Source organism: Carcharhinus amblyrhynchos, chromosome 4 (assembly GCF_965287045.1).
Source record: "Carcharhinus amblyrhynchos chromosome 4, sCarAmb.v2.hapA, whole genome shotgun sequence".
NCBI lineage: Eukaryota > Metazoa > Chordata > Chondrichthyes > Carcharhiniformes > Carcharhinidae > Carcharhinus > Carcharhinus amblyrhynchos.
The window spans coordinates 123,365,070-123,391,894 of NC_137327.1; the positions used below are offsets into that span (position 1 = coordinate 123,365,070).

Consider the following 26,825-nt stretch of genomic DNA (forward strand, 5'->3'; position numbering starts at 1 on the left):
TCTAATTCACTGCCCAAATGGTGGTGGAGGCTGATTTATTAGAAGTATTCAAAGAGGAGGCAGATAAATATCTGATAGATCAAGGAATACAGGGCTATGGGAAAATGGTACAGAAAAGGTGTTGAAGCTGGCATAGATCAGCCATGATCATATTGAATAGTGGGGCAGCCTCGCAGGGCCTGGTGGTCTTCTCCTGTATCTATTCCTTGTGTTTCCAGTGGTAGAAGTGTCAGTAACCAGGCAGCACAGGTTTAAAATGATTGGCAAAAGAACCATGAGGAATGTTTTCGTTAAGAGCTGGAATACGCTGCTCATAACTTCCAAGAGACAAATATTTGAAGGGGGAAATTTGGAGGAATATGGGGAAAAAGTGGGGGAGAGGGCATGGGGAGAGACTAACTGGAAAGTTTGAAAGAGGCAGTAAGGACTCGATGGGCAGATTGGCCCCCTCCTGGGCAGGATCATTCTGTTTTTCAAATTAAATGCAAATACAATGTTAATAGGCTGTTACCCTCTCTTACAATGGGGTGGCACAGTGGTTAGCACTGCAGCCTCATTGCGCCAGAAAGCTGGGTTCAATTCCTGGTTGGGGGGGGGGGGGTCACTGTCTGTGTGGAGTTTGCACATTCTTTCTGTGCCTGCATGGGTTTCATCCAGGTGCTACAGTTTCCTTCCACAGTCCAAAGATTGGCAGATTAGGTGCACTGGCTATGCTAAATTCTCCCTCAGTGTCCCGGGATGTGTAGGAGTTTTAACTGGGTAAATAAGAGTTATGGAATAGGGCTTGGGTGCAATGCTGTGTTAGAGAGTTGGTGCAGATTCGATGGGCTGAATGGCCTCATTCCGTACTGCAGGGTTGTCTGATTCAATGCTGCCCTCGTGTCAGTTTGGGACCAGCAGCAATAACAAAACCTGGCAGAAAGCGGACGCAGACAAATCTCGGTTTGGCTCCCAGCCCCTTCCGCCTCACTGTGCGCCTACAGCAAACCATGAAGCTGCCGGCAGCCGCTGCTCCGCACCAGGCAGCTGCCTCGGCCCGATCCCCTGGTAACCATGGCAACCCGAGCAGCTACAACGTTCGCGCAACAACCGCTCACCAATTGGCCGGGCCCCAGGGTGCCGATTGGCTGCCCCTCACGTCCCTCATCCAGTAGGAGCCCCACCCCTCCTTTATGCCTCGTCCCCTCCCCCGGGCCCCGTCCATTCCCCCGCGCCTGTTAACGCTCCAATGCCGATCGCGGGTGGGGGAGGGGGGAATTATTTTCAACGCAAGCTCCAAAACTCGGAAGCGCTGTCAGCAATTGTTTTTGCATCAGCTACTTTTGAGGAGGCAAGGATAGAAAATAAAAGGAATAACAGTTTAAAAAGTCGTCTGACGTTGGCTTCAACGGAGCGGAACCGCGCATTTGCCCTCCGTCCCCTCCTTCAGCTCTAAACGGCTGCCAAACCCTGCCCTCGAAGCGCGCACTGAACGGCTGGAGGCTAGAGTAGGAGCGATTGGCTAATCCCCATGTCAATCAAAATGTGGGATCCCGCCTACCCGCTGTAGTCGCGCACGGATTGGCCGGAGGGCGGGCCGGAGAGCGACTGGCTGTCCCCTACGTCAGTCGTGGAGACATCGGTTCCCGCCCCTTCTCGGATCTCGCACACTGATTGGCTGGAGGCCATATGGGGAGCGATTGGCTAATCTCCACGTCCATCAACACGTGGATTTCCCCGCCCACCTACTTTAATCACGCACGGATTGGCTGGAGGGCGGAGAGTGGGAGGACCCTCGTCAACGACCGTCCTCCCCTCCGGCTCCCCCCCCCCCCCCCGCCCCCCCCTCCAGCCAGCGGCGGCCCGCCCGAGACGGCGGCGGCGAGTCGAGAGCGCGCAACCCTCAGGTACGAGCGCGCCGGCCCACCGTGCACGCGTGCTCCCCGGAGCGGGGGCACGCGCATTGCCTCTCCCAGAGTGCATCGCGGCAAGCCAAGATGGAGGATTTAATGGTGGAGGTGCGCGGCTCTAATGGAGCCTTTTACAAGGTAGTGGCGGCCGCGGCTTTAATCACTGTCCTCACTGACTGCTGACATTTACCCACCCCTGGGAAAGTTCAATATCGCAATCAGTGCTTGCTCTCTGTCTCATATTATTCTCTCCGATGGGGGTTTTCCTATTTTTTTTACCTCAGGAGTCCCCAGGATTTGCTTTGCTTTGGGGTGGGCGGGTCTCTCTCTCTCTCTGTTCCTCGCTTTGTAGAGCAAGCTGCTGCTGCCGCTTGTTGTTGTCTGACTACAATGGTCTGCCTGGGAAGGAGGGGGGGGGTGGTGGTGGCCCCTCAATCCCTTTCTCTCTGTGTTTTATTTCCCAGTGTGACTCTGCAAGCTCCAGGCTGGGCTGTGTGGGTGAAAAAAGGAAGGCCCTCCCCCCCCCCCCCCCCCAACCTTTACCCTGCACACTTTTTTTTATTTGTTTTGTTCTGTGTCTGGGAGAATGCTCACCTACGCAGACTCTGAATTGCTTTTGTTTCAGGAGGTTTTGGTTGTTGTATTGGGGGTGAATCAATTTTGTGAGAGCCGGCCCTGTTTTGGACTGTTATCCCAAGTTACAGTTTGATAACAGTCCAAGTGAAATATTCGCCCTCCCTCAAAAGATTGGTGGCCAAATCACATTTTCCGCTTCTTGCTTTGACCGTCAATATGCTTTTGAACGGTTTCTTTTGTTTACATTTTGAGGAATCTATACCCATCCAAATAATGCCAGTGACAATTGTATTTTCTTTGACTATCCAAGTCAAAGCATTGGCTCTATTCTCTCTCCACAGATGCTGTGAGACCTGCTGTGATTTCCCAGCATTTTCTGTTGTTGTATTTTCTTTTATTAATTGGTTACCTTACACTACACAGTAACATAGGATGTCAATGTGAATGCTTTGCTAAAAGGTTTTGGATTTTTTTTCTATGGAGAGATAGTTCATGCATTTATAATTGGTTGATTTTTCTTTGAACTCTGAACATTGACTATTAATTTAAAAATAATCTTTGACTTTACAATGTGGTGTCATTGTGAGGGGGTGGGAAACAGCTTTTGATTTCTAAATAATGCTGCCCATTGAAGGCTGGGTTCATACATAGGCGTAAAATGCTCAAAGTTTGGGATGGCACAGTGGTTAGCACCGCTACCTCACAGCTCCAGGGACCTGGGTTCAATTCTGGCTTTGGGTTACTGTGTGGAGTTTGCACGTTCTCCCTATGTTATGTGGGGTTTTCTCTGGGTGCTCTGGTTTCCTCCCATTGTCCAAAGATGTGCGGGTTGGGTTGATTGGCTATACTAAATTTACCTAGTGTCATGGGATTAGCAGGGCAAATATGTGGGGTTATGGGAATGGGGCCTGGATGGGATTGTGATTGATACAGACTCGATGGGCTGAATGGCCTCATGCACTATAACGATTCTGTGATTCTATTCTGTGATACTCTGGCATGTCAGGTGGTGTCAGTGTAGAGAAGAGCAGAGTTGATGTTTAGTGACTTGTAGTTCTGCTTTTGAAATCATTTACTGGCAAATGATAAAGCATTGTAGAGAAATGCAGGTAAAGGGAGCTGTGTTCCAAGTAGTAAACCAATCAATGTTCAGTGCATCATCAAAAAAGCTTAGTTTCACCATTTCACAAGTTTTTGAATCCAAGCTGCATGCCATGACAGCTTAAATCGATCCTTCCATATAGTCCTAAAAAGGGTGCTGCCTTGTTCGAGACATTTTGGATTAGGTAGTACACTATGACCTGTCTTCCTGATCAACTCAACAGAAACCTTCCAAATGCAATATTTGAAGAACGGGGATTTTTGGTACTTTCATCAGTCTCTAATCCTCAACCAATGTGGGTTCATTTATCATTTGTCTCGCTTGTCTGTGGAACCTTGCTGTGTGAAAATTGGCAGCTGTGCTTGGCTGCAAAAGAGTAGTTAATTTTCAAAAGTAATTCCTTGGCTTTGAAATGCTTTGAGACATCCTGAGCATTGTTAAAAGAAATTTTCTTTTATCTTCAAAAATATTGTATGTGGAAGTACTTGCATGCTTAATCTTTTTTATAAAATGGAATAAACATAAAACCAACATTGTTAATACTGAAAACAATTAAGCTTATAATGCAGAAGGTCGAGGGACATGGAGTTGGGGGTAGGGTGTTAGCGTGGGTAGAGGATTGGTTGTCAAATAGGAGGCAGAGAGTGGGGGTCAACGGGTGCTATTCGGATTGGCGGATGGTGACTAGTGGAGTGCCCCAGGGGTCGGTGCTGGGGCCTCAGCTTTTTACCATTTATGTAGATGATCTGGAGGAGGGAACCGAGTGTGTGGTGTTGAAATTTGCTGATGACACCAAGATTGGGGGAACGGCAAATTGTGTGGAGGGTGTGGAGAGTCTGCAGAAGGATCTAGATAGGCTGGGCGAATGGGCCAGGAAATGGCAAATGGAATTTAGTGTTGGCAAGTGTGAGGTGGTCCACTTTGGTAGGAATAATGGTAGGAAGGACTATTACTTACGGGGCGAAAAACTGCAGCAGGCGACGGTGCAGAGGGACCTCGGGGTCCTTGTGCATGAGCTGCAAAAACCCAGCTTGCAGGTGCAGCAGGTGGTCAGGAAGGCGAATGGGATGCTGGCCTTCATAGCGAGGGGGATTGAATATAAAAGTAGGGAGGTCTTGCTGCAGCTGTATAGGGCATTGGTGAGGCCGCAGCTGGAGTACTGTGTGCAGTTTTGGGCGCCGCACCTGCGCAAAGATATTTTGGCCTTGGAGGGAGTGCAGAGGAGGTTTACTAGGCTGATACCGGAGTCGAGGGGGTTGAGCTATGAGGAGAGGCTGAATAAACTAGGCTTGTACTCGTTGGAGTTTAGAAGAATGAGGGGAGATCTCATTGAGACGTATAAGGTGATGAATGGGATGGATAGGATAGAGGTGGAGAGACTCTTCCTGCTCAAAAAAGACAGTAGGACTAGGGGGCACAGCCTCAAGATAAAGGGGGGGGCGGTTTAGAACGGAGTTGAGGAGGAACTTCTTCACTCAAAGGGTGGTGAATCTCTGGAATTCTCTGCCCGTTGAAGTGGTGGAGGCTGCCTCGCTAAATATTTTTAAGACGCGGGTTGATGGGTTTTTGATAAGAGAGGGGATTAAGGGTTATGGGGAGAGGGCGGGAAAGTGGAACTGAGCCACGACAGATCAGCCATGATCTTATTGAATGGCGGGGCAGGCTCGAAGGGCTAGATGGCCTACTCCTGCTCCTATTTCTTATGTTCTTATGTTCTTTACAGTTAGTGTAGGATATCAATAATAGTGGGCAAGTAACACCCTTATGCTCAGGGTAATCTATTCTGTAGCTGAATGGAAAGATGTGGAAGTACAAAATTATTCTTTTTTTCATTTTCATAGGACAATGTTGGACATTATTAAAGATATTATAAGCAGGGTACTTGGAAAAATTCAAGGCAGTCAGGCAGAGTCAACATGGCTTTGTGAAAGGGAAACCAATTTATTGGAGTTCTTCTGAGGAGTCACTTGCTGTGGATAAAGGGGGACAAATGAATGTATTTAGATAGCCAGAAGACATTTGATAAAATACCACATCAAAGGTTATTGCAGAAAATTAAAGTTCGTGGTATACGGGGTAACATTGGCATGGAATAAAGATCGGCTGGCTAAGAGAAAACAGTTGGCAAAAATGGGTCTTTCTGGTTAACAGGATGTGATGAGTGGTGTGCCCCAGGGATAAGTGCTGCGGCCTCAACTGGTATAATTGACTTGGATGAAGGGACTGAAGGCATTGGTGTTAAAGATAGATGGGGAACTAAATTGTGAAGTGAACATAAGAAGGCTGCAAAAAGATATAGATTAAGTGAGTGGGCAAAAATCTGCTGAATGGAATATGAATAGGCAAATATAAAACTGTCCATTTTGGCAGGAAGAATAAAAAAGCTTATCTCTTTAAAAAGATTATTTATTGGTATCACAAGTAGGCTTACATTAACACTGCAATTAAGTTAGTGAAAATTTCTAAGTTGCCACACTCCAGCGCCTGTTTGGGTACATGGAGAATTTAGCATAGCCAATGCACCTAACCAGCATGTCTTTCGGACTGTGGGAAGAAACTGAAGTGCCTGGAGGAAACCCACGCAGACACAGAGAGAACGTGTAGGCTGTGACCCAAGTCAGGAATCAAACCCAGTTCTTGGTGCTATGAGGCAGCAGTGCTAACCACTGTGCCATCATGCTGCCCTAAATGGAGAGAGATCTGGTATCTGAGTGCATACGTGCCTGCAAAATGTTGGTGACAATTGGTGAGATTTTGCGGGCCCAGGCAGGTCGTGGGGGTTGCAGATAGTGTGACATGAACCCAAGATCCCGGTTGAACCTGTTGGACTTTAACCTGGTGTTGTATGACTACTTAACATAAGAACATAACATAAGAAATAGGAGCAGGAGTAGGCCATCTAGCCCTTCGAGCCTGCCCCGCCATTCAGTAAGATCATGGCTGATCTGTCGTGGCTCAGTTCCACTTTCCCGCCCTCTCCCCATAACCCTTAATCCCCTCTCTTATCAAGAACCCATCAACCTGCTTCTTAAAAATATTTAGCGAGGCAGCCTCCACCACTTCAACGGGCAGAGAATTCCAGAGATTCACCACCCTTTGAGTGAAGAAGTTCCTCCTCAACTCCGTTCTAAACCGCCTCCCCTTTATCTTGAGGCTGTGCCCCCTAGTCCTACTGTCTTTTTTGAGCGGGAAGAGTCTCTCCACCTCTATCCTATCCATCCCATTCATCATCTTATACGTCTCAATGAGATCTCCCCTCATTCTTCTAAACTCCAACGAGTACAAGCCTAGTTTATTCAGCCTCTCCTCATAGCTCAACCCCCTCAACTCCGGTATCAGCCTAGTAAACCTCCTCTGCACTCCCTCCAAGGCCAAAATATCCTTGCGCAGGTGCGGCGCCCAAAACTGCACACAGTACTCCAGCTGCGGCCTCACCAATGCCCTATACAGCTGCAGCAAGACCTCCCTACTTTTATATTCAATCCCCCTCGCTATGAAGGCCAGCATCCTATTCGCCTTCCTGACCACCTGCTGCACCTGCAAGCTGGGTTTTTGCGACTCATGCACAAGGACCCCAAGGTCCCTCTGCACCGTCGCCTGCTGCAGTTTTTCGCCACGTAAGTAATAGTTCTTCCTACCAAAGTGGACCACCTCACACTTGCCAACATTAAATTCCATTTGCCATTTCCTGGCCCATTCGCCCAGCCTATCTAGATCCTTCTGCAGACTCTCCACACCCTCCGCACAATTTGCCTTTCCCCCAATCTTGGTGTCATCAGCAAATTTCAACACCCTACACTCGGTTCCCTCCTCCAGAGTCGCCAACCACCAATCCGAATAGCACCCATTGACCCCCACTCTCTGCCTCCTATTTGACAACCAATCCTCTATCCACGCTAACACCCTACCCCCAACTCCATGCCCCCTTACCTTCTGCAATAACCTCTTGTGAGGTACCTTGTCAAACGCCTTCTGAAAATCCAGAAAGACCACATCCACCGGCTCTCCTCTATCCACCGCCCTAGACACATCCTCATAGAACTCCAGTAAGTTTGTCAGACACGACTTCCCTTTAATGAAACCGTGTTGCGTCTGCCCTATCAAGCAATTCCCTTCAAGATGCCTCGCAATTTCCTCCTTAATGACGGATTCTAACATTTTACCTACCACAGACGTTAAACTAACCGGCCTATAATTCCCCGCCTTTTGCCTGGCACCCTTCTTAAACAACGGCGTAACATTAGCCGTTTTCCAATCTTCCGGCACTTCCCCGGAATCCAGCGACGTCTGGAAAATAACCACCAAGGCATCCACTATAACCTCCGCCATTTCTTTCAGAACCCTCGGATGCATTCCATCCGGTCCTGGGGACTTGTCCACAATCAGCCCCTCCAGTCTGTCGAGCACCACCTCTCTAGTAACAGTAATGTCATTAAGACCCTCCAGTCCTACCACCTTTCCATCGCTAACACCCGGCAAATTATTCACGTCCTCCTCCGTGAAGACAGAAACAAAAAAGTTATTCAAGACCTCAGCCATATCCCCATCCCCTACCACTAGGTCCCCTTTCTCATTCTCTAAAGGACCAACGTTCACCCTAGCCAGCCTCTTCCTTTTTATATATTTATAAAAACTCTTGCTATCCTTTTTTATATTAAGTGCTAGCCCAGCTCCATAGCTTCTCCTACTCTCCTTTATCAACTTTTGTCAATCTTTGTTGACATTTAAACCTTTCCCAATCCTCTTCTCGCCCACTGCTCTTAGCTACTCTAAATTCCTCCACTTTTAATTTAACACTTTCCTTCACCTCCTTCATTATCCACGGCTTATTACCTCTCCTCCTACTATCCTTTTTGACCATCGGAATAAATTTCTGCTGAGCACCAAGAAAGATCTCCTTAAAGATCCTCCACTGCTCCTCAGCAGACCTACCTTCCAACGTGCTCCCCCAGTCCACATTCGCCAATTCTTCTCTCATCCTACCATACTCCCCTCTATTCAAACAAAGCGGGAGCATGACTAGACAAGATGATCCCTGGGGCCTGCTCTGCCATTCAGTATCCAGAAGAGCTTTTTGAGCCAGCACATCGCAAGTCCTGTAAGAGAGTAGAGTGCGGTATTTGACTTAATTTTAGGGAATGAAGACAGGCAAGTGGTAAAGCTGTTAGTTGGGGAGCACTTTGGTGATAATGACCATAACTCGGTCAGATTTAGGGTGGTTATGGAAAGAGACGAAGGTGGACGGGAAATAAGGTCGTGAATATAGTTCTGAATTGGGGGCAGGCTTTTAAATAGGGTAGAACAGGATTGGGCCAAAGTGGACTGGGAACAGCTTCTTGTCGAAAGATCCATATCAAAACAGTGGGTGTCATTCAGAACTTAAACAAAGGGCACAAAGCCTGCGTGTTCTCATTAAAGATACAGGTGGCACCAACAGGTCCAGAGAACACAATGTCATGCATAGGATAAGGGAGGCAAGGAAGGAGATTGTTGGGGCTCTGCTAATTTTCAAATCCTCTCTCGCCACAGGAGAGGTGTCAAAGAACTCTCTGGCCAAAACATTGCCTGATTTCAAGAAGAAATTAGATATGGCTCTTGGGGCTAAAGGGATCAAGGGACTTGGGGGAGGAGAGGATCAAGATATTGAATTTGGTCAACCATGATCAGAATGAATGATGGAACAGACCCGAAGAGCCAAATGGCCTACTCCTCCTCCTAGTTTCTTTGACTGGAGAACATCTAGTGTAATACCATTATTCCAAAAGGGAAGTAGGGAGAAAACATAATTACAGGCCAGTGAGGCTAACATCAGTGGTAGGGAAATTATTGGACAAAATCCAAGGGACAGAATTGACCTCCACTTGGAGAGGCAAGGATTTATCAGGGATAATCAGCATGGCTTTGTCAGGGCATGATCTTGTCTGTCAAATTTGATCGAAGTTTTTGAGGAGGTGACGAGGTGTGTTGATGTGGGCAATGCAGTTAATGTCGTTGACATGGGCTTCAGTCGGGCTTTTGACAAGGTGCAGCATGGGGGACTGATGAAGAAGATAAAATCCCATGGGAATTTAGTAAATTGGATCCAACATTGGCTTAGTGGCAGAAGGTAATGGTCAAAGATTGTTTTTGTGACTGAAAGCCATGTCCTGTGGTGTAGCACAGGGATCAGTGCTGGGTCCCTTGCTGTTTGTAGTGCACATTTATGATCTAGACATGAATATGGGGCGTATGATCAGTAAATTTGCTGACGATACAAAAATTGGTGGTGTGGTATATAGCGAGGGGAAAAGCCTTCGATTACAGACTGATATAGATTGGCTGATCAGATGGGCAGAACTGTGACAAATTTAATCCTGTAATAGCTGGGCTGATGCATTTTGGGAGGATTAACAAGGCAAGGGAATACACAATGAAAGGTAGGATGCTAGGAAGTACAAAGAACCAGAGAGACCTTGAGGTGCATGGCCAAAGATCATTGAAGGCAGAAGGTAAAGAAGCAAATGGAATACTTGTCTTTATTCACTGAGGCATAGAATATAAGAGCAGGGAGGTTACGATGAAGCTGTATAAAAAGTTGTTTAGCCATCAGCTAGAGTGGTGTGTGCAGTTCTGGTTGCCACACTATAGGAAGGATGTGATTGTACTAGAGGCTACAGAGGAGATTCACCAGGATGTTGCCTGGGATGGAGCATTTCAATTATGAACATAGGCTGGTGTTCTTTTCTTTGGAGCAGAGAACGCTAAGGCAGGAACCTCACTGAGGTGTACAAAATTACTGGAGGCATAGATGGTGCTGAAAGGAAGAAACTTCTCCCCTCAGTCAAGGGGTCAGTAACTAGTGGGCATAGGTTTAAAGTAAGGGAGTAGGAGATTTATTGGGGGTTTGAGGAAAAACCTTTTCATTCAAATGATGGTGGGAATCTGGAACTCCCTGCCTGAAAGGGTGGTAGCAGCAGGCCAGCCTTTACAGTGTTTAAGAAGCATTTAGATGAGCACTTGAAACGTTACAGCATTCAAGCTACAGACCAAGTGCTAGAAAATTGGATCAGAAGGGATAGGTGTTTGCTGGCTGACATGTACACGATGGGCTGAAGGGCTTCTTTCTGTAAAAATCTGACTCTAGTATGATCACAGCTGATCTTCTGCCCCTATTTCGTTCTGGCCTATTCTGCTTGAAAGACTAAAATTCTGTCTGTCACAGCCTTAAATATATTTAGTGATGAGATCCACAACTCTCTGAGATAGAACTTCACAAAGAATCAGTGCTTTGAGGAAGAGAGAATGTCCGGGGTGCATGGGGTCTTTAATTATGCTGGCTGCTTTGCCAAGGCAGTGGAAAGTGTAGACAGAGTCAATGGATGGGAGGCTGGTTTGCATGATTGGGGTACATTCATGACCTTTTGTGGTCTTGGGCAGAGCAGTAGCCATACCAAGCTGTGATACAACCAGAAAGAGTGCTTTCTATGGTGCTTCTGTAAAAATTGGTGAGAGTTGTAGCTGACATGCCAAATTTTGGGGGTAGGGTGTTAGCGTGGATAGAGGATTGGTTGTCAAATAGGAGGCAGAGAGTGGGGGTCAATGGGTGCTATTCGGATTGGCGGACGGTGACTAGTGGAGTGCCCCAGGGGTCGGTGCTGGGGCCTCAGCTATTTACCATTTGTATAGATGATCTGGAGGAGGGAACCGAGTGTAGGATGTCGAAATTTGCTGATGGCACCAAGATTGGTGGAACGGCAAATTGTGCGGAGGGTGTGGAGAGTCTACAGAATGATCTAGATAGGCTGGGCGAATGGGCCAGGAAATGGCAAATGGAATTTAATGTTGGCAAGTGCGAGGTGGTCCACTTTGGTAGGAAGGATTATTACTTACGTGGCGAAAAACTGCAGCAGGCGACGGTGCAGAGGGACCTCGGGGTCCTTGTGCATGAGTCGCAAAAACCCAGCTTGCAGGTGCAGCAGGTGGTCAGGAAGGCGAATGGGATGCTGGCCTTCATAGCAAGGGGGAATGAATATAAAAGTAGGGAGGTCTTGCTGCGGCTGTATAGGGCATTGGTGAGGCCGCAGCTGGAGTACTGTGTGCAGTTTTGGGTGCCGTACTTACACAAGGATATTTTGGCCTTGGAGGGAGTGCAGAGGAGGTTTACTGGGCTGATGCCGGAGTTAAGGGGGTTGAGCTATGAGGAGAGGCTGAATAAACTAGGCTTGTACTCGTTAGAGTTTAGAAGAATGAGGGGAGATCTCATTGAGACGTATAAGATGATGAATGGGATGGATAGGATAGAGGTGGAGAGACTCTTCCCGCTCAGAAGGGATAGTAGGACTGGGGGCACAGCCTCAAGATAAAGGTGGGGGGGGCGGTTTAGAACAGAGTTGAGGAGGAACTTCTTCACTCAAAGGGTGGTGAATCTCTGGAATTCTCTGCCCGTTGAAGTGGTGGAGGCTACCTCGCTAAATATTTTTAAGACGCGGGTTGATGGGTTTTTGATAAGAGAGGGGATTAAGGGTTATGGGGAGAGGGCGGGAATGTGGAACTGAGCCACGACAGATCAGCCATGATCTTATTGAATGACGGGGCAGGCTCGAAGGGCTAGATGGCCTACTCCTGCTCCTATTTCTTATGTTCTTATGTTCCTTAGTCTTCTCAGAAATTAGAGGCATTGATGAGCTCTCTTAACTATAGTGTTGGCATGGAGGGAACCAGGACAGGCTCTTGGTGATCTGGACACCAACTTGAAGCTCTCGACCCTTTATATTTTGTATACTTGTAGACAGGAGCATGATCTCCTTTACGCTTTCTGAAGTCGATGGCAATTTCCTTCATTTTGTTGACAATGTCTCTCTTGGCATCAACATTTAAAAGTTTCACTCCTTCAAAAATACTCTGCTTTTCTGCTCTTATTACCAAGGTGAATAACCTCACATTTCCCTATGTTATAGTTCATCTGCCACTTGTTGCCCATTTAGTGAATGTATTTTTGCAGTCTGACTGTATTTATTACATCTTATGTTCTCACCTAGCTTTGTATCATCAGTAAACTTGGGTACATTACTCATTACTTCATTACAGTGTTAATGTAAGGCTACTTCTGACACTAATAAATAGACAATACAAATTGTAAATAGCTGAGGCTCTAGAACTTGTCTTTGCAGCACTTGTGCAGCCTGCCAACTTGAAAATGCCCCATTCAATCCTACTCTCCTATCTATACAATACCCAATTCTCCATCCATGCTAATAGTACATTATCCACAATTCATGAGCCCTTATCTTGTATATTAGCCTTTTGCATGGGATCTACCTCAACTTCACCTTCCCACACTATGCCGTCCCCACAGTGTCTCCATATCCCTTAGTACCCCAAAATTTTATCAAGCTCTTGATTGAATGTACACAATGCCAAAGCATGTGCAGTCTTCTGGGAGAGACAATTAGAGGTGTTAACAATCGACTAAGTGAAGATTCTCATCATTCATTCATAAATTGCCAACACCTCGTTCCTTTTCCTTGCCAGGAGAAGCATATTCCCTTTCAAATCCTTTTTTTAAAAAATTGTATGTGCCAGTTAGATAACTTTTATTATTCTAAGTTCTAGGGAATATAGGCCTAGTCTATTCAGTCTTTGTTCTGAGAACAATTCTCTCATCCCAGGGATCAGCCTCATGAACCTTCAAGCCAAGTCTATTCTTCCTTCCTTGGGTAGGGAAACCAAAACTCTTAGTCAGTACTTCAGCTGTGAACTCACCAAGAGCCTATATAATTACAGTAATCTTATGCTATGACCCTTTTGTAATAAAAGCTAATAGAGCATTCACCTTCCGAATTGCTTTCTGAATGTTAACTTTCTGTGATTTGTATACAGGTCCCTTTGAATACTATTTCCAATCGCTCAGCATTAATTTTTTTTTAAATTTTCCTTATCAAAGTGGGTAATTATAACAGGGGTGCACAGCAACCCTGGGTGACTTAACATATAGATTGAGCAATAATACTGTAGCAGATGACTTCCTGGAATGTGTACAAGATGGATTTTTAGACCTGTCCATCTGACAAACCAACAATCCTCGATTTGATATTGTGCAATGAGAAGAATTATAGAAACAAGAATCATAGAAACCCTAAGTACAGAAAGAGGCCAATTGGCCCATCGAGTCAGCACCATCCACAATCCCACCCAGGCCCCACCCCCATATCCCTACATATTCTATCCACTAACCCCTAACCTAAGCATCGCTGGACACTAAGGGGCAATTTTAGCATGGCCAATCAACCTAACCCACACATCTTTGGACTGTGGGAGGAAACTGGAGCACCCAGAGGAAACCACGCAGACTTGAGGAGAATATGCAAACTCCACACAGACGGTGACCCAAGCTGGGAATCGAACCCAGGTCCCTAAAGCTGTGAAGCAGCAGTGCTAACCACTGTGCTACCATGCCACCCAGAAGGGATTAATTAATCTTGTTATGTGGGGTCCTTTAGAGAATAGTGAATATAACATGACAGAAGAATCCAATTTGCATCTAAGATGCTAAATCCAAAAGTACGAAAGTTTGAGGTGTGAAGTGGCTAAGATAGATTGGGGAACTTAATTAAAAGGCATAAAGTTAGATGGGCCATGGCTGATAATTAAGGAAAGAATGTATGTATTACAACAGTTAGATATTTCTTCCTGGTACAAAACTACTGCAAGAAAACTGGCCCAACCATGGCTAACAAGATAAGTTAAGGATAGTATTAGATCCATAGAGCAGATATATAAAGTTGCTAGAAAAAAGTCTAGGCATCTAGAGCAGTTTAGAATTCAGCAGAGGAGGACCAAGAGATTGGTGAAGAGCAAAAAAGTAGAGTATGACTGTATACCCTCCCCCCGCCCCACCTCTTCCCCCCCCCCAACCTGTAACCCCACACATTTACCATGACTAATCTACCTAACCTACACGTCTTTGGATTGTGGGAGGAAATTGGAGCACCTAGGGTAAATCCACACAGGCTCAGAGAGAACATGCAAACTCCACAAACTCAGAGTCATCGGAGACTGGCATTGAACCCGGGTCCGGGTCCCTGGCAAAGGTTTACTTGACCAATACCTGGAATGGGTAGGTTTTCTTAAGAGGAAAGGTTGGAGGGGTTAGTTTTGTATCCACTAGAGTTTAGAAAAGTAAGAAGTGACTTAATTGAAACCTTTCGGATTCTGCGGGGCATTGACTTGAGTGGATGTGGAGAAGATTGGGCATGTATCCTCTTGTCAGAGAATCCAGAACTATGGATCACTATTTAAAATGAAGAATTGTTCATTTAAGATGGAAATTAGGAGAATTTCTTTTTCTGAGTGTCTCTAGAACCCTCATCCTCAAAAAGCAGTGGAAGCATTGTCTTTGGATATTTTTAAGGCACAGCTAGATTGTTTCTTAATTAGCCAGGGTGAAAGGTTATCAGGAGTAGGACTGTGGGGTTGAGGTTTCAATCAGATCAGCCACCATCTTATTAAATAATGGAGTAGCCTCGAGAGGCTGAGTGGCCTACTCCCCCAGATTCATATGTTCATGTACAGGATGTGAAAACAGAATGCTTAGAAAATATCAATGAGATTAGAAAAATGCAGTGTGCATATATGAAAGGGAAATCATGGTTGACAAACCTACTGGAGTTCCTCTGAGGATGTAACTAGCAGAATAGATGAAGAAGGACCAGTGGATGTGATGTATCTGGATTTTCAGGAAAGTTTTCAAAAAGTGCCACTGGGAGAGGTGAGTGTGCAAAGTTAAAGCACGAGGAATTGGTAATACAATGGCATGGTCTGAGAATTGGATAGCAGAGACAAAACCGAGAGTAGGAATAAGTGGGATTTTTTCAGACTAGTAGGCACTAAGTATTGGTGTACCATAGGGATCAATGCTTGGGGCCCAGCTATTCATGATATATATCATTTGGATGAGGGAACCAATGTAATATTTCCAATAATAAAAGCAAAGTGCTGGACATATCAAATAAAAACAGAAATGCTGGATAAATCCAACAGGTCTGGTCGCATCTGTGGCGAGACAAACAGAGTTAAAGTTTCAAGTCTGACTGACTCTTCTTCCAACAAGAAACCTGGCAGGAATGAGAATGGCGAAGATGGTGTTAAAAGGCAAAGGCAAATACATAGTAGATGCAGTATAATGTGGATCAGTGTGAAGTTATCCATTTTGGTAGGAAAAATAGAATGGCAGAATATTATTTGAATGTGATAGATTGGGAAATGTAAAGAAGACAAATGGTATGGTGGCCTTCATTACAAGAGGACTTGAGTACAGGAGGAAGGGTTGTATGCTCTGCACCTTCTCCATATGTCGACATGCGTTTCCTCCGGGTGCTCCCGTTTCCTCCCACTGTTTAAAGATGTACAGGTAAGGTGAATTGGCCATGCTAAATGTGAGGGGTTATGGGGAAATGGTGGGGATTAGGACCTGGCGAGGATACTCTTGTCAGAGAGAGTCGGTGGAGACTTGATGGGCTGAATAGCCTCATTCATCACTGTAGCGATTCTGTATCTTGCTGCAGCTGTACAGGGCATGGTGAAACCACACCTGGAGCATTATGTGCAGATTTGGTCTCCTTACCTAAGAAAGGATATACTTGTCATAGTGCAACGAATGTTCACCAGACTGATTCCGAAGATAGCAGGATTGTCATATGAGGAGAAGGACTGTATTCAGTGGAGCTTAAAAGAATGAGGGGATGTCTTTCAAACATAAAAAATTCTGACAAGCTTGGATGCAGGGATGATGTTTCCTCTGGCTGATTGGTGGGGAAGGGTGATGATTCTAGACATGGTTCACAGTTTCAGGAACTGAGATGAAGAATAGAAACCTCGCCATAGAAGGCTCTGGAGGCTAACTCATTGTACATATTTAAGAAGGAAATAGATTACTAGACTCTTAATGTGTCGGGGATGTAGAGAGCGAGTGAGAGAACATAACATAAGAAATAGGAGCAGGCGTAGGCCATCTAGCTCTTTGAGCCTGCCCTGCCATTCAATAAGATCATGGCTGACCTGAAGTGGATCAGTTCCACTTTCTTGCTCTCTCCCCATAACCCTTAATTCCCTTGTCTGTCAAAAACCTATCTATCCGTGACTTAGTCCTGCTGTCCTTTCTAAGCAGGAAGAATCTCTCTACCTCTACCCTATCCATCCCTTTCATTATCTTATATGTCTCTATAAGATCCCCCCTCATCCTTCTAAACTCCAACAAGTACAGACCCACTCTATTTAGTCTCTCTTCATAGTCCAATCCCCTCATCTCCGGTATCAGCCTAGTGAACCTCCTCTGTACTCCCTCCAAGGCCAAAATATCCTTGCGCAAGTGCGGTGACCAAAACTGCACACAGTACTCCAGCTGCGGCCTCACCAGTACCCTGTACAGTTGCAGCAAGACCTCCCTGCTTTTATATTCTATCCCCCTCGCTATAAAGGCCAGCATACCATTCGCCTTCTTGATCACCTGCAGACTGGGTTTTTGCGACTCATGCACGAGGACCCCCCAGGTCCCTCTGCACCGTAGCATGCTGCAGCTTTTCGCCCTTTAAATAGTAATCCCTCCTACTATTATTTCTGCCAAAGTGGATAACCTCACACTTGCTGACATTATACTCCATCTGCCAGGTCCTCGCCCACTCGCTCAGCCTATTCAGATCCCTCTACAGACTTTCCACACCCTCCGCGCAATTTGCTTTTCCACTCATTCTCGTGTCATCAGCAAATTTCATCACCCTACACTCAGCCCCCTCCTCCAGATCATCTACATAAATGGTAAATAGCTGAGGCCCCAGCACCGATCCCTGCGGCACTCCACTAGTCACCAACCACCAATCAGAGTAGCACCCATTGATATCAACTCTCTGCCTCCTATTAGACAACCAATCCTCTATCCACGCTAACACCTTACCCCCAACTCCATGCACCCTGACCTCCTGAAACAACCTTTTGTGAGGCACCTTATCAAACACCTTTTGAAAATCTAGAAACACCACATGCACCGGTTCCCTTCTTATCTACCGCTCTAGTCACATCCTCATAGAAATCCAATAAATTCGTCAAACACGACTTCCCCTTAACGAATCCGTGCTGCATCTGCTCTACCAAACCATTCCTTTCCAGGTGCCTCGCTATTTCTCCTTTGATGACGGATTCAAGCATTTTTCCAACTACAGACATTAAACTAACCGGCCTATAATTCCCTGCCTTTTGCCTGCTACCTTTTTTAAACAGCGGCGTAACATTAGCCATTTTCCAATCTTCTGGCACTTTGCTGGAATCCAGCAAATTTTGGTAAATAATCATTAAGGCATCCACTATCACCTCTGCCATTTCCTTCAGAACCCTGGGATGCATTCTATCCGGTCCTGGGGACTTGTCCACCATCAGTCCCGTTAGTCTATCAGAGAGTGGCATTGAGATAGAGGATTAGCCCTGATCATTTTAAATGGCAGAGTAGGCTCAAAGGGCTGAATGGCCTACTCCTATTTCCTGTGTTTCGATGCAACTTCATAGTATAATTCTGTCTGCCATGTCTTGCTCACTCATTCAACTGGTTTACCCCTTTTCAAGCTCCTCACCTCATCCTCTCTACTTTTCTTCCCACCAAAATATCAACATTGTTCCAAAGTTGGGTATGTTACAATCTGCCCCCTCATCTAAGTGATTGATATAAATTATAAATATCTGAGGCTCAAGCACTGACCCTTTTGGCATTTACTAGTTAGAGCCATCAACGTGAGAATGACCTGTTGATTCCGAACCAACTTCAGTCCATACAGCTATTTACCATTTATATAGATGATCTGGAGGAGGGAACCGAGTGTATGGTATCGAAATTTGCTGATGACACCAAGATTGGTGGAACGGCAAATTGCGCGGAGGGTGTGGAGAATCTGCAGAAGGATCTAGATAGGCTGGGCGAATGGGCCAGGAAATGGCAAATGGAATTTAACGTTGGCAAGTGCGAGGTGGTCCACTTTGGTAGGAATAATGGTAGGAAGGACTATTACTTACGTGGCGAAAAACTGCAGCAGGCGACGGTGCAGAGGGACCTCGGGGTCCTTGTGCATGAGACGTGGCGAAAAACTGCAGCAGGCGACGGTGCAGAGGGACCTCGGGGTCCTTGTGCATGAGTCGCAAAAACCCAGCCTGCAGGTGCAGCAGGTGGTCAGGAAGGCTGATGGGATGCTGGCCTTCATAGCGAGGGGGATTGAATATAAAAGTAGGGAGGTCTTGCTGCAGCTGTATAGGGCACTGGTGAGGCCGCAGCTGGAGTACTGTGTGCAGTTTTGGTCGCCGCACTTACTCAAGGATATTTTGGCCTTGGACGGAGTGCAGAGGAGGTTTACTGGGCTGATGCCAGAGTTGAGTGGGTTGAGCTATGAGAGGCTGAATAAACTAGGCTTGTACTCGTTAGAGTTTAGAAGAATGAGGGGAGATCTCATTGAGACGTATAAGATGATGAATGGGATGGATAGGATAGAGGTGGAGAGACTCTTCCCGCTCAGAAAGGACAGTAGGACTAGGGGGCACAGCCTCAAGATAAAGGGGGGGGCGGTTTAGAACGGAGTTGAGGAGGAACTTCTTCACTCAAAGGGTGGTGAATCTCTGGAATTCTCTGCCCGCTGAAGTGGTGGAGGCTGCCTCGCTAAATATTTTTAAGATGCGGGTTGATGGGTTTTTGATAAGCGAGGGGATTAAGGGTTATGGGGAGAGGGCGGGAAAGTGGAACTGAGCCACGACAGATCAGCCATGATCTTATTGAATGGCGGGGCAGGCTCGAAGGGCTAGATGGCCTACTTCTGCTCCTATTTCTTATGTTCTTAATGCATTGGCCCCACAAGATGAGCCTAATTTTGTGCAACAAACTCCTGTTTAGCAGGGGCGGCCTCACAGCGCCGGGGACCCGGGTTCAATTCCCAGCTTGGGTCATTGTGTGGAATGTGCATGTTCTCCCCCTGTTTGTGTGGGTTTATTCCGGGTGCTCTAGTTCCCTCCCAAGTCCGAAAGACATGCTGGTTAGGTACATTGGCCATGCGTAACAAATCGTTGTCAGTGATGAAAATACGCTACTTCCTTGATTCTCCCATGTCCATTCTGTTAATAACAATCTCAAAAACCAAACACCATTACCGTTTCATAAATAGGTTTTGACTTTGCCCAATCATATTGTTATTTTCTAAGTGCCCTGTTACGAGTTCTTAAGAATAGACCTTTGCTTTTTCCCTATTTATGATGTCAATCTAACTGGTTGATCATTTCTCATTTTCTCTCACCCGCCTGTCTTGAATAGCAGTCCGGTGTGGAAGATAAGATGCATTAATAACAAACATTTGCTAATGATAATGTGTATGTGACTGGATCTGATGCATGGTGGATGTGTACTATCACCAAATTCCATACACCCACGTCTGAAAAGCTTATTTTACCATTTATCCCCAACAATCATTTTACCACATACATTAACAAAATTGATACTAATACAGAACAACTACTATTAAAGAAATAAAATGCCCATTGTATTTGATTTCTTATTGTCACATGTATTAGTATACAATGAAATGTATTGTTTCTTGTGCGCTATACAGACAAAGCAATTTAATATAAGGTAGGACCATTCAAAAGCCTGCCAGCAGGGAAGAAGCTCTTCTTGAGTCAGTTGCTATGTGACCTCAAGCATTTGTATCTTTTTCCTGGAAGCAGGCGGAAGAGAGAATATCCAGGGTGTGTGGGGTCCTTGAATATACTGGCTGCTTTTCTGAGGCAGCAGAATTGTAGACGGAGTCCATGGATGGGAAGTTGATCTGCGTGATGGACTGGGCTTCGTTCATGTCCCATTGTAGTTTTGTGTGGTCTTGGACAGAGCAGGAGCTGTACCAAGCTGTGATATAACCAGAAAGAATGCCTTCTATGGTGCACCTGTGTACTTTACAGGAAAATTATAAAGCTAAATATATAAAAATACGTATAAGATGATGAATGGGATGGATAGGATAGAGGTGGAGAGAATCTTCCCGCTCAAAAAAGACAGTAGGACTAGGGGGCACAGCCTCAAGATAAAAGGGGGGTGGTTTAGAACGGAGTTGAGGAGGAACTTCTTCACTCAAAGGGTGGTGAATCTCTGGAATTCTCTGCCCGTTGAAGTGGTGGAGGCTGCCTCGCTAAATATTTTAAGACGCGGGTTGATGGGTTTTTGATAAGAGAGGGGATTAAGGGTTATGGGGAGAAAGCGGGAAAGTGGAACTGAGCAGCGACAGATCAGCCATGATCTTATTGAATGGCGGGGCAGGCTCGAAGGGCTAGATGGCCTACTCCTGCTCCTATTTCTTATGTTCTTATGTTCTTAAATTTCACACTGAGCCACATAAGGAGATTATGGCAAATGACTGAGTCCTTGCTCAAAAAGGTAGGTTTTGAGGAGCATCTAAAAGCAGTAAGGAGAGGTAAAATGGTGGAGATGTTCAGAGAAGGAATTCCAGAGCTGGGGACCTTGGCATCTGAAAGCATGTTGACCAGTGATTGGGAATATACAAAAGGCCAGAGGTAGAAGTGCACAAATATCTTGGAAGTTCAAAGGAGATTACAGATTTCATGAAAATTTGAAATCAAATTATTTCTTGACCGGAAGCCATTGTAGATCAGTGAAGGGTTATAGCTGAATGGGACTTGGTGTGTGTAAGGACTTAGGCAGCAGAGTTTTGGATGACCTCAAGATGGAGGATAGAATCGGGGAAGCTGGCCTTGCATTGGGATAATAGATCTACAGATAACAGGTATTGGTAAGAGTTTCAGTTGCAGGTGAGTTGAGGAAGGGGCAGAGGTGAGAATAGATGCAGAAATTTAATTTGGAGGGATGCAGTCATGGGTCTCTGGAAAAGATGGAAGAGCAGATTTGGGAGGTGAAAACAGATTTGAAAGAGAGCCATTAACTGTCTCAGCTAAAATAAGACTGGAAAATCAAGAGACGAGGAAGCCACTTAGCCTTTCAAGTTTGATCTACCATTCAATATCATTGGTTGACCTTCTAGCTCAACCCCAATTTCCTGCACTATCACCATATCCCTGGGACCAGAAATCCATCAATCTCTCCCTTGAATATACTCAACTGAGAATGCACAATCCTCTAGAGTAGAGACTTCACGATTCACAACCTATTAGTGAAAAAATGTCACCTCACCTCAGTGCTAAATAGCTGACTCCTTTTTCTGAGACAGTGATCCCTGGTTCTAGATTTCCCAACCAGAGGAAGCATTCTCTCTTACGCTGTCAAACTCCTTATGAATTTTATGTTTCAATGAAGTCATCTCTCATTCTTCTAAATTCAAGGGAATATGGTCCCCGTCTACTTAATTTTTTCACTATCGGGCAATCCTCTCATTTGAGAACCCAATCAAGTGAATCTTTATCGCACACCTTCTAAGGCAGGTCCATCTTCCCTGTGGTAAGGAGACAAAAACTGTATACATGTTCCACTTGTGGTCTCACCAAAGTACTAGATAATTGCAGTAAGTCTTCAATATTGTACTACAACCCTTTTTCACTGAAGGCAAACATATAATTTGCTTTCCTGATTGTTTTCTCTGCCTCCATGTTAACTCAATGTCAGTGAAACGAAAGAGATAGTCATTGTCTTCAGGAAACTTTGCGGAGTACATCCCCTGTCTACTTCAATGGGGATGAAGTGGAAATGGTCAAGAGCTTCAAGTTTTTTATTGATTGATTTATTAGTGTCACAAGTAGGCTTACGTTAACACTGTAATGAAGTTACTGTGAAAATACCATCTTTGCCACACTCTGGCGCCTGTTCAGGTACACTGAGGGAGAATTTAGCATGGCCAACGGACCTAACCAGCAGACATTGGGAGAATATGCAGTTTCTTCACAGACAAGCCGAGAATTGAACCCAGGTCCCTGGCGTTGTGAGACAGCAGTGCTTGCCACTGTGTCACCCAGTTTCTAGGTATTCAGATCACAACAATCTGTCCTTGTCCCTCCACGCTGATGCTATAGTTAAGAAAACCACCAATGCCTCCAATATCTCAGGAGGTTAAGGAAATTTGGCATATCCACTACGACTCTCGCCAATCTTCACAGATGCACCATAGAAAGCATCCTTTCTGGATATGCCACAACTTGTTATGGCTTCTGCTCCAACAAAGACCACAAGGAACGACAAAGGGTTGTGAACGTAGCCCAGTACAGTATGCAAACCAATCTCCCTTCCACTTACTCCGTCTACATTTCCCACTGTCATGGAAAAGCAGCCATCATAATAAAGGACTCCACGCACCCTCGATATACTCTCTTTTGCTGCCTTCCCTTAGGGAAAAAGATACAAAAGTCAGAAAACACCTACCAGCCACCTCTAGAACAGTTCTTCTCTGCTGCCATCAGACTTCTGAATGGACCTATTATATATTAAGTTGAACTTTCTCTATACCCTAGCTATTGCTGTGTGCAATATTGTGCACCCACTCCTTTTCTTCTCCCCTGTGTACTCTGAACAGTGTGTTCTGTCTGTGAGAAGAAAGAATGCTTTTCACTGTATCCCAATACATGTGACAATAATAAATTAATCAAACTTTGTAATTTGTGTATAAAGACATCTGGATCCTTTTGAATACCAATATTTGGAAAACATTTTGCTTTTCTATTTTTCATTCCAGAGTAGAAATCTTGTCCCCACAAATTCCCATCTGCCACATTTTTACTCCACTTGCTCAATCAATTTCCCTTTGTAGCCTGTTTGTAACTTCCTCAACTTTATTTTTCATCTGGCTGTGTCATCAGCAAACCTGTATAGCATACACTATATTCAATCTTTTTATTTAATTAATTGATATAGATTGTTCATTGCTGCAAACCTACTGACCCTTGTGGTATCCTGCTTGTTATATAGCCTGCCAACTTAAAAATATCCTGCTTTTTCTTCTGGTGAGCGATTTTTGTTTTTTGCAGATGACCCCGACATCCAATATTTCATGGACAAACCCAGTCTGGTAGTGAATGGCTCAGCTGGTTGCCCACCCTATCCATTTGTCTCAGTTCCTTGGACTTAGAAGTGCAGAGATGAAGTCTGTACCAATAGAATGGCCAGGCTGAGGGAGTAATAATGGTTTAAATGGGAGTTAGGCTATCAGTGATCAATGTGGTTGAGCAAATCAGTAACTGCAGGAATGTGAATGCAGCGTTGAATGTTAGACAGTTTGGATTGTAATGCTACAGTTGCAAAAGAATTGGGAGACCCTCCCCCCCACCACACACACACACACACACACACACACACACACACACACACACAGAAGGAATTATGTTTGGGGTGAGAGGGAAATGTAGGTGGAAAACTACAAGTAATAAAAAATTCTGTGAGGAGAGTGATGCCATGTGAGCTGGCATGATCATTGTGAATATGAGTTAGGGAATTTACACAGAGGCCAAGATTAAGTGAGGATAAGATGATAAGTGAACTCAGAGGAGACAGTCTGATGAAATTGAGGTAATACTTAGAGGAAACATCTCTGCTTGAGCTGATGTATGTGTGGATACCCTTAATATATTTCAAAATGTTTCGATCAGTAACCTAATGTTAATGAAGCTCACTGTTATCTCCAGAAACAATCCAAGCAGGGAATATGAAAATGTTGAGTGCATTCCATTGCGCTGTATTGGGAAATGGTAATATCCCAGTGCACTCTCTGCCTCACTTCGTGGTATAGAATATATGCCAGTCTTACTGCATTGTTTGGTATAAGGTTACATATAGTTTTGAAATGACCAAATTAACAGCTGTTAATGAGCTTGTATTAAGTTAACTACTGTACTGCTAAAATGAGATTTTGGATGCAATTAAAACAATACTGACTGCTCCTTTACAATCCATGATTCAAAATTGATCTCGATAATCATATTGAATCAGCCTGTATAGTTTGCACATTTGATCCTGCTCCAGTACTTTGATCCAATTTTGCAACTCCTTCTGCCACCTTTGTCTTATTGCAATTATTGGAATGTATATTTGCTTTGCAACTTGGCAATGAACAAAATTGGCTTGTTCAGTGCTATCTTAGTTGGCTCCAGTAAGTACGACATCCTGGGTCCAAGGTTGGAATACTGTGTGCGTGCTTGATTGATTTATTGTTATTTTAACAAGCATCGTTATTTTATGTATCATTTTCTGGCCGTAGTGCCAATTTTTAATCTGTTGTCCTGTCCCTCTTTTTTTTATCTCAGTTCAATAAAATCGAATGTAGGGTAAAGTCGTTTTTGGGGAGTGTCTTTCATCCAAACTTTACAGATAGTTGCAGATTCAAATTTTCCTCTACAGTGGTGACTTTTTTGTAAATCATTTCATGTCTTTTTTCCTGTGTTTTTTTGCCCAAATCTGATCTACTGAAGAATTATTTTAAAATCCTCTTTAAAAATTCAGACAGATGCACACCTACATAATCTTATGTTTTGAATGAGATGGTACTTGTACTTTGTAAAATAATTCTGCCTCATTTCCTGAAGTTTTGGTTGTGTTATTCAAGTTAGAAGAGGAGGTGGATACAGTTTTGGAAACTTGCAGTCAGAGGTGCTGCCACAGGTGTACATTTATGGAGAATGTAATAGATTTTGTCTTTTTCTCATGATTGTTTGGATCAGAGCTCCAGCACACACACACTGGTTGGAAGCAAAACAGTTCCCAAGAACCCTTTATTGTTCTTGTTCTTCACCACTCTGCAACAACTCCCTGCACCCCCACTTCCACCTCCACCCCCGACCTCCTCTAGTTTAAACTAGGTACTTTTCTAGTATGGATAGATAGCACCAATTTGAGACAAGATGTGATGCTGTGGTCAGAGTAAGTGGTGATTATGCATATGATCTGAGAATGGTAAGATGAGAGCTGATGCTTGAATGAAAGCTGGTGACATGTGTTGTATCTTGGGCTCAAACATGTGAAAGGCCAAATTTTCCTTTAACATGATTTTCAAGTTTGCTGATGACACCACCTTAATGTACAGGATAGAGATTCTGGTGAACGAGTGCGACGACAATAATCTCTCTCTGTGTCAAGAAAACAAAGGAGATAGAACATAACATAAGAAATAGGAGCAGGAGTAGGCCAACTAGCCCTTCGAGCCTGCCCCGCCATTCAATAAGATCATGGCTGATCTGTCTTGGCTCAGTTCCACATTCCCACCCTCTCCCCATAACCCTTAATCCCCTCTCTTATCAAAAACCCATCAACCCACGTCTTAAAAATATTTAGCGAGGTAGCCTCCACCACTTCAACGGGCAGAGAATTCCAGAGATTCACCACCCTTTGAGTGAAGAAGTTCCTCCTCAACTCCGTTCTAAACTGCCCCCCCTTTATCTTGAGGCTGTGCCCCCTAGTCCTACTATCCTTTCTGAGCGGGAAGAGTCTCTCCACTTCTATCCTATCCATCCCATTCATCATCTTATACGTCTCAATGAGATCTCCCCTCATTCTTCTAAACTCTAACGAGTACAAGCCTAATTTATTCAGCCTCTCCTCATAGCTCAACCCCCTCAACTCCGGCATCAGCCTAGTAAACCTCCTCTGCACTCCCTCCAAGGCCAAAATATCCTTGCGTAAGTACGGCGCCCAAAACTGCACACAGTACTCCAGCTGTGGCCTCACCAATGCCCTATACAGCCGCAGCAAGACCTCCCTACTTTTATATTCAATCCCCCTCGCTATGAAGGCCAGCATCCCATTCGCCTTCCTGATCACCTGCTGCACCTGCAAGCTGGGTTTTTGCAACTCAAGCACAAGGACCCCGAGGTCCCTCTGCACTGTCGCCTGCTGCAGTTTTTCTCCATGTAAGTAATAATCCTTCCTACCATTATTCCTACCAAAGTGGACCACCTCGCACTTGCCAACATTAAATTCCATCTGCCATTTCCTGGCCCATTCGCCCAGCCTATCTAGATCCTTCTGTAGACTCTCACCACCCTCCGCACAATTTGCCTTTCCACCAATTTTGGTGTCATCAGCAAATTTCGACACCCTACACTCGGTTCCCTCCTCCAGATCATCTATATAAATGGTAAATAGCTGAGGCCCCAGCACCGACCCCTGGGCACTCCACTAGTCACTATCCGCCAATCCGAATCGCACCCATTGACCCCCACTCTCTGCCTCCTATTTGACAACCAGTCCTCTATCCACGCTAACACCCTACCCCCAACTCCATGCCCCCATACCTTCTGCAATAACCTCTTGTGAGGTA

General features: G+C 45.1%; 1 protein-coding gene across 4 annotated transcripts in view; it reads left to right on the forward strand.

Annotated features, from left to right (window-relative positions):
* Window positions 1-1,955: 1,955 nt before the first annotated feature.
* fmr1 (fragile X messenger ribonucleoprotein 1) overlaps window positions 1,956-26,825 on the forward strand; it is an 87,030-nt gene continuing 62,160 nt past the window's right edge. For all 4 annotated transcript variants that reach the window (XM_080187807.1, XM_080187808.1, XM_080187811.1 and 1 more), the window contains exon 1: window positions 1,956-2,027. In XM_080187807.1, coding sequence (XP_080043933.1) covers window positions 1,977-2,027 — 51 coding nt within the window. In that variant the 5' untranslated portion in view covers window positions 1,956-1,976. The remainder of the gene's footprint in view (window positions 2,028-26,825) is intronic.